Source organism: Malus domestica, chromosome 08 (assembly GCF_042453785.1).
Source record: "Malus domestica chromosome 08, GDT2T_hap1".
In the NCBI taxonomy this organism is placed as follows: Eukaryota; Viridiplantae; Streptophyta; class Magnoliopsida; order Rosales; family Rosaceae; genus Malus; species Malus domestica.
This window is the reverse complement of record NC_091668.1, coordinates 10,460,204-10,472,673: the sequence shown is the minus strand read 5'-3', so window position 1 is coordinate 10,472,673 and position 12,470 is coordinate 10,460,204. Positions and strand designations below refer to the sequence as shown.

General features: G+C 35.2%; 1 protein-coding gene across 1 annotated transcript; it reads left to right on the top strand.

Moving 5' to 3' along the window:
- Positions 1 to 6,413: 6,413 nt before the first annotated feature.
- Positions 6,414 to 11,567, top strand: LOC103441191 (uncharacterized). The gene is made up of 14 exons (XM_008379897.4): positions 6,414 to 7,048; positions 7,438 to 7,565; positions 7,675 to 7,746; positions 7,855 to 7,968; positions 8,546 to 8,614; positions 8,701 to 8,757; positions 9,196 to 9,249; positions 9,322 to 9,384; positions 9,524 to 9,586; positions 9,921 to 10,085; positions 10,181 to 10,336; positions 10,745 to 10,825; positions 10,932 to 10,993; positions 11,099 to 11,567. The coding sequence occupies exons 1-14, from the start codon at positions 6,865 to 6,867 to the stop codon at positions 11,172 to 11,174; spliced, it is 1,344 nt and encodes a 447-aa protein (XP_008378119.3). The 5' UTR covers positions 6,414 to 6,864; the 3' UTR covers positions 11,175 to 11,567.
- Positions 11,568 to 12,470: the final 903 nt, after the last annotated feature.

Sequence of the window (12,470 nt, the reverse complement as noted above, 5' to 3'; positions counted from 1 at the left end):
CATCAACAACTACATAATTTGGTTTCCAAATTAGGTTAAAATTTTGGACCCGGCTTCTCTGCCCTCCCACTTCCCATACACTCTCATCCTCTCCTATTTTGTGCGGTCATGGTTAAGCCACGTCAACATTTTCTATTGATTTTTTTATAGAGATAATAAGACAAAAAGCAATAGTAATATAAAATGTTGACGTGGCTTAACCGTGACCGCACAAATAGGAGAGGATGAGAGTGTATGAGAAGTTGGAGGGCAGAGAAGCCAGGTCCTAAAATTTTAGTCTCCCTAGTACTACCTTACTCCTCATTCTAAATTTGAGTCTTGACCTCATCCATATTTTTTCCTCTTTTCAGAATTTAAAGAGTTTCAGGTGTAAATCTTTTTAAAATAAATAAAGAATAACATTGACAAAATTTAACTCATAAAGAGCTGCGAATACATAAAAAAAATTGCAAATAATTGAATTAATCACATACGAAATTTAAACTTTCTTATTGTGAGAATGTTAGTGTGTTTGTATTGGAGATGCTCTAATTAAGATGGCGAGAGAGCAACACGTTTTTTTCTCTCTCAAAAAATGTTTCAAAAGCCCGCTTCAATTTTTATAGCAAAATTTTTTTTTTTAGATAGTGTGTACAAGTTCTTTTGTTGAGAGTTGATAATGTGTGGGTGAGGAGCAAGTCAATGTAAGTACTTATAAAATGTTAGGATACTCTCGATATTTTCAATTAATTTTATAGTAGAAACTTAAATCTTTCATGGTATCAGAGTCAGATTGTCTCAAGTGTCGTGTTAAAGCCCAACGGCCACACGTGCTCACACATAACCCAATTTGTTGTCTACGTATAGACTTAAAAATTCGTCACACATGCAAGGATGTGTTGAGAGTTGATGATGTGAGGACAATTTGTCCCACATCAATGAGGGAGAAGCCAATGCAAAACTTTGTTGGGTTAATCTTCATATTGCCAATTAATTTTATGGTAAAACCTCAACTTCTTCACTTTTTTTTTTGTTACAAAAAGTACGTTTGCAAGCACGATACCGAATATAATCAATAACACTTCTGTAAAAATGGTATCATATAATGCTACTAGTAGATGAATGTTTATTTGAGTGATGAAGTTGTGCAATTTTCAAATATGAACAGATGTGTACTATACACACATTTATTACTTGGTCACTAAAGTGTAAGAAATTACATGAAGTTGCTTGGGTTATTACAAGTCATAAGCAGTGTGGCAACTAGTTTTGTTGTAAGCACATGTCATGTCTACAATGCATAAAATGTTGAAAATGTTAGATAACAAAAGTGTAAGAAATTACATGAAAAATATTAACACTACAACCTAAATTTGTATTATAAGTTAGGCTTATTTTTAGTTACGCTCTTTGGAACTTCATTTCGATTACTTTGCCCCTGTAACTTAAAAGTCATCACTTTACTTCCTGAAACACAAAAAACGTTTCACTTTAATTTGTTGACTCTCTCTTCTCTTGAAACTTATAGGCAGCCTCCTAAAACATAAGTGAGACCCAATACCCAATAAGACTATGCTACATGTGCAACAAATTTAATTATAAATCTTCATTATGCGTTAACATTCAACAATCAGATAATATTAAGTTTTAAAAAAAAAATTGAAGAGACAAAAAAAATAAAAAAAGAAATTGATTAGCCTGGTGCACCTGAATCAATCCCACATAAGAAGTTAACATATCTAAAGACAATGTGAAATGAATTTTGAGTTTTATAGAGACGACTTTCAAGTTTCATGGGGCAAAATGAAATTAAAATCGAGTTTCAATGCACAAAGTTAAGCAAACTTTGAGTTTTAGAGAGTAAAATGACGACTTTTGAGTTATAGAGAGCAAAATGAGATTAGATATGAATTTCGGAGGTGTAGCTAAAAAAAAAAAACCTATAAAATTAATGTAAGAAAATGACAATTCTAAAGTGCATGTTAGAATTCACGTATCACAAAGTATCTGTATGTCAACTTAGGAACTTAAAATCTGGTATAATTTGGTAGGAACAAAAAAGGACATAAATTATTAAGATAGAGATACGAATAAAGACTGCAGAACTTGTTGCAGCCAGTCAAGTGTAAAGAAGCCTTATGTGGAGAGGTTGCAGACTGCACTGCGGTCCCGCAGTGGGCACGGAAACAAAGTAACAAAAATTCAAAAAACCAATGCTGCATATAAAAATGATTTTAAATTCTAAGGTTGGAAAGTTTTCTTTGGAGAAATGAAAGCGTTTTTGGTATGTTATTGAAGCGTTTTAAGTTACATAAAATGAGTTCACTGTTTCATGAAGTTTTGATTTAATAATTGTTGCATGTGAATTAATTCAAGGCAGTCGATTGTGAACATATCACGACACAAGAAAACCTAAGAAAAAGTAAAATAAGATAAAATTTCTGCAAGTGGATTTCAGATAGTTCTAATTTTATCCACATCTTGCTTGATTGTAATCAAACTCAAGATACATAGAGGACCAGCATAACCTCCTTCCAAGTACGGAGTAGCATAATAATAAAAAATTAAAAAAACCAGTATAACAAATAGAATTAAAGCATACATAAGTAAACCCAACCAAAACTGAAGCACTTACCTCATGGATATTAAGATATCTCCGATGAAGAGGGTTAAAAGTCCAAAAACCAAAAAATTGCCTAATTTGCTCAAAAACTCATCTATAACCGATGACTGGACTATAATTCTATGGAGTCCGGTCAAATGAGCATCAGGTTGGTCAAATGTAACCCTCCTCTTAGCTTTTTTTTTTTTTCGGCCTAGGTCCAATAACTTATTTAAATTTAATGCCTAGATTTGAAAATATCCAACAATATAATTAAATTAATCAATAAATTTAAAGTATGAACTTAAAACTAATAAATTATTGAGGGGGCTATATTTAGCCAATTCGGTCGGAGATGATATATGAATATGGTCTGACACTGTTCATTTAGCGATATTTTTTGCGGGACTATAATTCTAGACAATGTTATATTTAGTCTTTTCGATTGGAGATCAGTTATAGCCATTTTGTACCCTCACATATTGAAATATGTATCAGTTTGTATTTCTATGCTTTGAATGATTGTATGAATTCGTCAAGTTGTGACATAGTTAGCCCAAATTGCAAGTCCAAATTGTAAGTTATAGCCAGCTCAAACCGCGCATGGGCAAATTCTCATGTCTTTGTTCTTCGGCACTTCAGTATGGATCTTTAGCTGGGACTTCGAAAGCCCAAATTGCAAATTGAAACTATGACTTTCCTTTCTTGCTTGATTCCTTCTCCTTTCTACAACCTCAACACAAAAGAACGTCAACTCAAACTCGTGGTCTCAATTACATATCATTAAAGATTGAGGCCCGTTTAAAAGCAAAAAGCTGCTTTATTAAAAAATATATTTGACTATTTAATGAATATTTTTAATTCTTATAATCAAGGTCTAAAATATCAGTGATATCGGAAATATCAGTAGTCAAAAAACATGAAAATTTCGATAGAAATATCAGGATATTATCGATATCAATAAAAATTGAATAAAAACCATAAAAATTGTAAGAAAAACTTGGAAATTTTTATTGAAACTTTGCAAGATGCTTATTTAGTCAATTATCTATTAGTTTATTACAAAAAAAATGGAAGGAAATGCATTGCATGATGGATTTAACTAATTTAAGTTGATTATATAGCGAGCTGGCAAACATTGTGAGTATAGAAAATATGTAGTAATTAATGTAAGAAGTTTAAACACACCATAATCATTTATATATAATGAATTAGTACAATATTTTACACTTTATACATTGCATGGTAAGATACATGAGTGACTTAGTACCACATAGAGTTCCTATAAGGTTCAAAATTTTCACTATCTTCATCATCTCTATGTGTAGAGTAAGTGTATTCTGAAGAGTAGTCATCAAATGATAAATCCCCAAAATAGTTTTGCATGTAATTGTTAACATGTCATCCATATGGATCCAAGATTGGTTGACGTTGTCCATAAGCAAAATCATTTGAAGATTGAGTCTCAGATCCTTTCCATGAGTCGCTCGATTCCATCCCAACAGGAATGGGATATGAAGGGTAGGGAAATGGTTGGTTATGAGTATAACCATAGTTACTACTTCCCACTCCAACAGAGTCTGAAGTTATAGATAAGGAGTCATCTTCTTGACTTGACAAAGTCCCCTTGCCTCTTTCTCTACGAGTATAGTCATTCCCTATGGCACCAATTCCTGGTGTTTTTTTAAATATAGAAATTTGTCCTAGATAATAAATATTAGCTTGCAAGCCTTGCAGACATCTTAACGACCATATAAATATTACATGTTGAATATGTAATCACAAACACATCTGTAGTGAGTTGGAGAAGGCCCAGGTGTGTGGTTGACAAAGGGAGGGGTTCGAATCCCTTTATGCGCAAGATTGAGACTTTTCAGCATTTTTCAAGTATTTTTGGGTTTCATCTTGCGATCAAGGTTCTAAAAGGGCTAGCGCCTAGGCGGGATCTAGACGGATTTAGGTAAATTTCTTCTTTTCATAGACTTTTTCACTTTCCCAAGTTCCCTGCTGCCCGTTCACATCTTTTCGAACTTTTCTCCTTCTACATCTTCTTCTTCATCTTTTCAAACTTTTCTCTTTTATCTCTTTGCTCCATCTTCTTCTTCATCTTTTCACTTTTCTTCTTCGTCTGACTTTTCAAACTTTTCAAACTTTCCTTCTTCTTCTTCATCTTTTCACTTTTCTTCTTCTTCTGACTTTTCAAACTTTTCTTCTTCTTCTTCATCTTTTCAGATTTTCTCTTTTACCTCTTCTCAGTTTCTATCCTTCCATTTTCTTCTTTCCTGAAAACCCACAAATTAAACATCGAAAATATCTCCCTCTATCCCTCCAAATTAAAACAACCCCCTCAATCCCTTCATCTCTCCACCGCACATCTCTTATCCACCACCACACTTCTCCGTTTTCATTCACAAAAGTCTTGGGTTTGCAATACTGGTCAAATCTTAGATGCAGCATGACGAGAAACATCTAGATGTTCTGGGTTTGCAATTTGCACAAACATAAAGCGGAGAAACAAGGAACCGCCTACCATGCCGCCTAGCGCCGCCTAGTCGACCGCTTAAACCCTCTCCGTTTTATTGAACGTTTTGCCCAAAATCACCACGGAAGCCCATCGTCCAGCGCCCAGGTCGATTTTTAGAACACTGCTTGCGATATTATCGATAATATCACGATATATTGCCCAAATAATGCATTAAAATGCTGAAAATATCGTCTCCGATATTATCGCGATAATATCGACAAAAATATCGATATATTGACGATAATTAAGTGGATAAGTGTGAAAATATCACCCTCTAAAAAAAAAAAAAGATATTATCGGCGAAATATCGCCGATAATATCGATATTTTAGATCTTGCTTATAACACACTTATTACTTTTTAAAAATGACGTTGTTTAACTTTCTACATTCATTAATATAATTTTCATATGATCCTTCAGTTTAATCTTACGGTAGATGAAGTTAGCAACTTAAATAATCTATGTTACACCGAAACAAAATACTAATTGATAAAACCAAAAACTAGAAGAAACAAGAACAAAATAAGTAAAGAGAAGTGAGTTTCCTTCTTTTTCTTTTCCTTCAAAAAGAGGTACTAGCTGGTGGCCAAGCCATGGTAGTCCACCGTTCTGGACGCTATGAAAAGAAGGTTTAAGGTCATATGAATCCTGTCCATGTGCAAAACTTAATCTTCTCATTGAATATTTAAACCTATCAAATCCAATTGCATAAAACCCTAATAATTTTACACAACCAATTTCATCTAATCTTTTGTCATAATATTCAAACCCAGTTAGTTATAAAGCAAAAAAAAAAAAAAAATGGGATTGTGTGGATTTGAAAATTAGGAACCTATTCTTATTAAACGTGTGAACTTTTTTTTTTCATATGAAATTTTCCGACGATGAAATTTTGAAACACGTCCCTCTCCCTTTTTCATACACAAAAGGGAAAGATAAGAAACTTAGGAGGAGAGAAGGTGGGTGAGCGATTGGGAGAGAGATGGAGAGAGGAAGGGGATGTGGAAGAGAGGCGGAAGGGGAAGAAAATGGAAGGTTTCAAGCAAGAACTATTATTTTTTATTTAATCACTTTACAGAATTATTGTGTTTCGGTATAACAAAGATTAATTAAGTTTATAGTTTAATCTATTGCAAGATTAATCTGATAGCTCATTAAAAAAAAAAAAAAAAAACTTTGCGTGTTCTCAAAATGAAGACCTTAAGCGAGCCGCATTGTATACATACTTATGTTTGTGGAGGCATGCACACACAGTGTTTGTAGATGGATCCCCTTACTTATTTTCGTGGATGGATGTCATTTGTTTGTGTATGCGGACGGATATACTTACTTATATGGATGCACGAATGCCATGTGTTCGTGGATTGAATGCCCTTACTTGCGTTTGTGGACGGATACTCTTATGTTTGAAATAATATGAGACTTTCCAATTTATACCATCACCAACCTCACCCACCCGGCTACGTGCACCAAACCGCCCACCTTCATTGACAAGTACCTCAACTGCCACGAGTCAAAAATCCACGCATCCCCACACGTCCACATGCCCTTTATCAACCGACACGTGTCATGTAAATTTCAGTTTCCAATTTTTCCCTCAAGGCGTACCGAAACAAGATTTAATGTGTGTATATCCCAAAAAAAGAAAAAAGAAAAAGGGAGATTTACTATTTGTAGTCGGAAGAAATCGAACTCGAACTCAAAAAATCGAATAAACCGTCGCTGTTGAGAGTTTGGTTGGCTGTGATTGCATGCTCCCATGGCGGCCTCCAAGCTCGCGATTCTCTCAATCTTTCTTGCCCTAATTTGCTCCCAGATTAGGGCCGACGCTTCAGTCCCGGCGGAGGAAGACGAGCCAGTGAAGCTCCTCCGATCGGATGGCCCTGATTCGTCCGCTCTGAAGATCGAGTTGGATCAGCTCAGGGCTAAGATCCACTCCCTAGGTTCGTTTCTATCATCTTCTGCGAATTCTAGGGTTTATGGGATGAAATTTTTGAGTTTTCAAGTGTTTGCAGATTTCGATTGTTTCCCACGGTTTTCTCGCCATCCAATGTTACTAAAATTAGAGATCCTTTGTTTTTCAATTGGGAAGTGTTTTAATTTCTTTCCATTCATAATTTTGTGTTTGTGTTTTGGAATCTAAGTTACAGCTTTGGATTTTCAATCTGTTATAATTTTAATCAGAGCAGTAAAAATGCTTAATTTTGTAGTTACGTTGTGAGTAGAAACAACATTGATATTAGTTGAATTTCGATTTCGAGCATTTTTAAGTGCTTTGAGTGCTGTTTGGGGTTTCCCTGGCTGACGGGTTTGTGTTTGTTGAATGTTGAAGAATTCGAGGTCGGTGAGAAGATTAAGGAACTAAAAGGGAAGAATGAGCTTATAGAAGAGAAGGAGAAAGTCATTCAAGAGAACTCGGATAGCATTTCTTCGTTGCAGAGTGAAATCGAGTCTCTCCAGGTTAGGCGTTTTTCCATGAAATGCCAGAAAACCAAATACCCAATCTGTTTTTCGAGTAACAGTTTGTTTATCTACATATTGATTTCTGTCTATGTTTCTGTATTTTTAGAAAAAAGGGTCATTAGATGCTGAGCAGCTGGTTGGGAAGGCTCATGCACGTGCCGGTGAACTGGAGAAAAAGGTTAGATATGGTGAAGTGGACTGTTTTACTCTCTGGAAACCACTACATTCTTGTTGGCGAAAAGAGAGAATACCACTGAATTGCCAATTCATTCATTCTCCTATGCAGGTTAATGAACTTAAAAAGGAATTACAATCGCAACGTAAGGAGAAAGAGGGCTTGGAAGCCCGGGCAAATGAAGCTGAGAAGAAGATCGATGTTTTGCTTTTAAAAATAGGGAAGGTGAGTTATTTTTTTCTCATTTGGGATATAAGTTATTTTGTAGCTGAATGTGCTCATAGTGAAAATCCTTAGTGATTCTGATTATAAGAATATTGTTTCGCATTGGATTTTAGTGTTAAGTAAAGAATGATAGTAACATAAAGGATACCAAAAGTTGTCTTATTTTTAACTAACTCTGTCAATTGATCACCGTTTTGTTTTGGTTTGAATTTTTTGACTCTGTAGATATTGTCAATACGTTTTGTGTCCTTTTTGTGATGAGTCCTCTGTTTATTCCCACAGAAATGAGTTTGTTAATGTGAATGTCTTTTGTATAGAATATTAGAATGTAAGCTGTTGGTGGGCAAAACAATATTGTTAGTTTACATCCTTCTTTAGAACCAATGTAGACACAATTTGGGATGCTGTGGTGTTTTTTGTGTTACTTTCTTGACTTCTATACAATGATGAACAAAAAATTCTACTTCTTATTTTCTTTTTCCTTCATATCATTTTATACTAGGTGTAATGCTACTCGAGATTTGCTTAATGTTATCCCGTGGGGATAGTAGAATGATGTTTGATGATCTTTTTACAGATTGAAAAGACTAATGATGAGCAGAAGACCAAAATCCGTAATACTGAGCGTGCTCTTAAAGTGGCTGAGGTAATTTTTAAGTCTCTGCGGAAGTGCATTTTTCTAGGTGGGGGTTGGTGCTAATGCTCAGTCTATGTTTCTAAATTTGTCTTCAGGAGGAAATGTTAAGGGCAAAGTTTGAAGCTACTAAAAAAGCAAAAGAGTTAAATGAGGTATTAAGTTGCATGAATTCTCTCTGTCATTTTAACTGTCTCTCAATGTTTGTCTATATTCTTTCTGAGCTAGTTGTAAATTAAGAAAAAATCAGTCAAGTGAGTTTCTTAAGAAATAGAATTTGAAAGTTTTGTTTAAGCTTGTCATAGAACTAAGGTTCTTTAAAGTTCATTTCTCAATTTTTTTCAGTAATTTATATAACTCATCCGTCAATGGCTCAGTTGGAATCTGAAAGTGAAACGAAAGTTTAGTTTGCTTATTTTCTTTCAATTTGCAGTCGCACATATGCCCCCCCCCCCCCCCCCCCCCCCTTTTTTTTCTTTCTCTGGTCTCCATATATCATATGATTTCACACATCTTTCCCCTTATGTTATATATCATATGGTGATTAGGTTTTGATTGCGAGCCCTAAAGGATATTTTGTTTTTTTGAATCAGGTGCATGGAGCATGGATTCCACCATGGCTTGCTGTACATTTTATGCAGTGCCAGGTAAACTGAGTGCATTTTACAGTAGTAAAGAAAAGTTTTTTTCAAGGAATTGACATTATTATCAACTTGCAGTCCTTTCTAGAGACACACTGGAAAGTTCATGGAAAACCGGCAGTGGATATTGCAATTCAGAAGGTATTACAATTAATTGCTGTATGGTCACTTGAAGAATCTGATACGTCACTCCTACAATTTTCTCTTTTACAAGTTTATGCTTAATTTACTGAGTAGTATTATCCTTCAACAACTGACAAGGTCCTTCAAATTTGTTCAGGCTCTGGAGAAAAAAGCCCAGGCTGAAAAGTGGGCTGGGCCCCATGTGGCAACATTAAAAACCGTAAGCTAATTTATTTTATTTTCTATTTCCACTTTTGTGTAACAATGTAGAGCTTTGATTCATAACACTAAATGAGAACCTGAGATTGATGGTATTGCTGTTTCCACTGACTCTAGCTAAAAAATCGTTCCATGGCGTTAATAATGTTACAGGATACACACACACACGCATATGCATGCTAGTATGTTTACATTTATGTTAGTATGCTTGTATGCATGTATGAATGCTAGTATGTTCTCCTATTCAGTTGTGGTTTATGCCTTGTTTATATGAAATGGTTTGCCTTTCTCACTAAACTTTATTTTCCCCCCTTTTCATGTCTGTCCTATTAAAGAAATGGGTCCCGGCAATCAAGGAACAATGGGTGGTGGTGAAGGATACTGTTGAACCTCATGTGAAATCGTTAAGTGCAAAAACTATTGAAGTTTATGAAGTTTCAAAGACTACACTAGCTCCGCATGTTCTAAAAGCGCAGGAAGTTGTTGATCCTTATTTTCAGGTATCTATATTTTCACATATACATTTCTTTAGACAAGGAATTTGGTCCATTCATGTTGCCTACATGCATCCTACAGCTGTATTTTTGGGTGACAGGAAGCAAAAAGGTTCAGCAAGCCGTATGTTGATCAGGTGGCCACTGTGGCAAAACCTCATGTTGATAAGGTTCGAGTGGTATTGAAGCCTTATACAAAGAAGGCAGTTATTGCCTACGAGAAGTTTCTCAAATTTGCAACAACATACCATCATCAGGTATCAACATCAATTCGAAATAACCTCCATTCAATATGCTGCTGTTAGTTAGATACAAATTATTTAAAGGCTGATTGCAAGTTCATTTATTATTCCTTGTTTTTCTATTTTCTTTTTCTTTTCCATTTGATGACGATAATTAACATATAATTATCAACTGCTTTGACCAATCACTTCATCATGACATAAGATGACATATATGTTTTGTCTACTATCTTATAGTGACCGCGTTGAATGGTCTTCAGTTCATATGTTATATTCTGTTGAAGACTGACTGCATGTTGTGAATGAATTGTGTGTTATTTTATTTCTTTGGATGTTCTTGCCGTGGTGGATGCACCCGTAGCCTAAGCCATTCACTGAACCAGCTATGGTGTTATTTAATTTTGTGATCAATATTTCTTCAAGGTTCAAGGGACAGTAAAAGATTTGCTGAAGAGGCATGAACTGACAAGACCTCTTGCTACAAAGGAGTTGGAGTGGTTTGCGGTACGTATAATGAAATCAATCTTCTTGCATTTCTTTCTTTGTTCTGTTTTCTTTCTTTGAAATTTAGGTTTGATCACCTTATTTAATCACAATTAAAATGTTGCAGGCCTCGGCTTTGTTGGCCCTGCCCATCATAATTCTGTTCAGAATTTTCTCCTCACTTTTCGGGTTAGTTACTTATACGTGCTTATGCATGAACACCCCATTCTCTAATGAAAAGTAATCCTAACATATTTCTGTTTGCTCATTACGACTTTGTGCGTCATTATGCAGCACAAAGACTAAAAAACCCGTTCGAGGTACCAACCATACACGACGTAAGGCTAAAAGGGGCCATCCAGAGAAGTAAGCGACTACTGGCTTTGTTTACATGTCCTTTCTTCATGGAGGTTGAATCGCCTGCGTAAAATTTTAGAAACTGTGATACGCAAGTTTGATGTTTAGTTAAGTCTAGGAGTTGGTGTGTAGAGTGGGCAGTTTTTACTCATGTTGTTGAAAGGTGTATTTTAGTTTCGTCTTTATTCTTACAAAGTCACAGCCGAAAGGATTGTCGTGCCTACTCTTTCTTGTTTTTTAAACTAACATTTGTTCTTCCTCTTTTTTTCTTTTCTTTTTCTTCATATTGCGCTTCGTTTTTTCTTTCGGACTTTGAAGCACTGTGGAGAATCAATATTTTAGTGAAGACCGATTTATGTGGTTATCAAGGCTATGGAATGTTAATGATGGTGGTTAATTTGTGTGAGCTCCTTTTAGCATACGTGATGGTGGTTAATGGTTTCTTTACCGGTACTCCTTTCAACACCAATGGCACGGGTCGGCTAGCCTTACAGGATGGCCGATGCGTGCATTGGTTGTGACGGAGACTAATAATCGAAATGGTGATGTTGCTGCACGAATTGAACTTTGCATAAAATGGAAGACTGTTTTCAATCGTTAGGCCTCATTAAGCCCGTTTGGTTTGCTGGGCTGCATTTCTTGGGAAACTGGTGCTGGTTTGTGACCAACTGCCCTCAACGCTTTGCCGATATTGCCATTTTTCTTTCTTTGACCCGTCGATATTCCTTGTACAAGCGTAAGAGTTATCCCTCCCTCCGCACGCTAGTTGGCAGTTCGTCTTAAAATTTGAATTTTTAGCCAACAAAAACTTCCCAATGCATGTCTTTAGACCAATGATTGGAGGTGGTGTAACAAAGGTGGAGTGCTTAAACTATACATATTAGGCGATTTATATATTAGATACAAGATATTGTGTAATATGGACACATGCATAGTACAATACATCGTATGTTCTAGCATGTCCATCAAACTATTCCCCAGAGCAAAACTAATTGTATTCCCATATAATATTATATATAGATTGGTTACAGCCACTGTTTAAAACATCGATATGTATTTTCAATATCGGTTGTTTTCGAAGGAAATTATAGAAATTTGCAATGGGATAAGTTTATCAACTCTTTCAGAGAATTAAAGAAAAGTTTCTAAAAATAAAAAATAAATCAAAAGTTTGAAATCTGCAATAAGTTTTGGCAAATTTTTTTATAGTGAATCAATAATTTTTCTATATCTCGCCGATATAGGGTGAAGTTTGCATTTCCATATTGATTCTTGATTTTTCGAATATTTCAACGGAAATATTCTACAA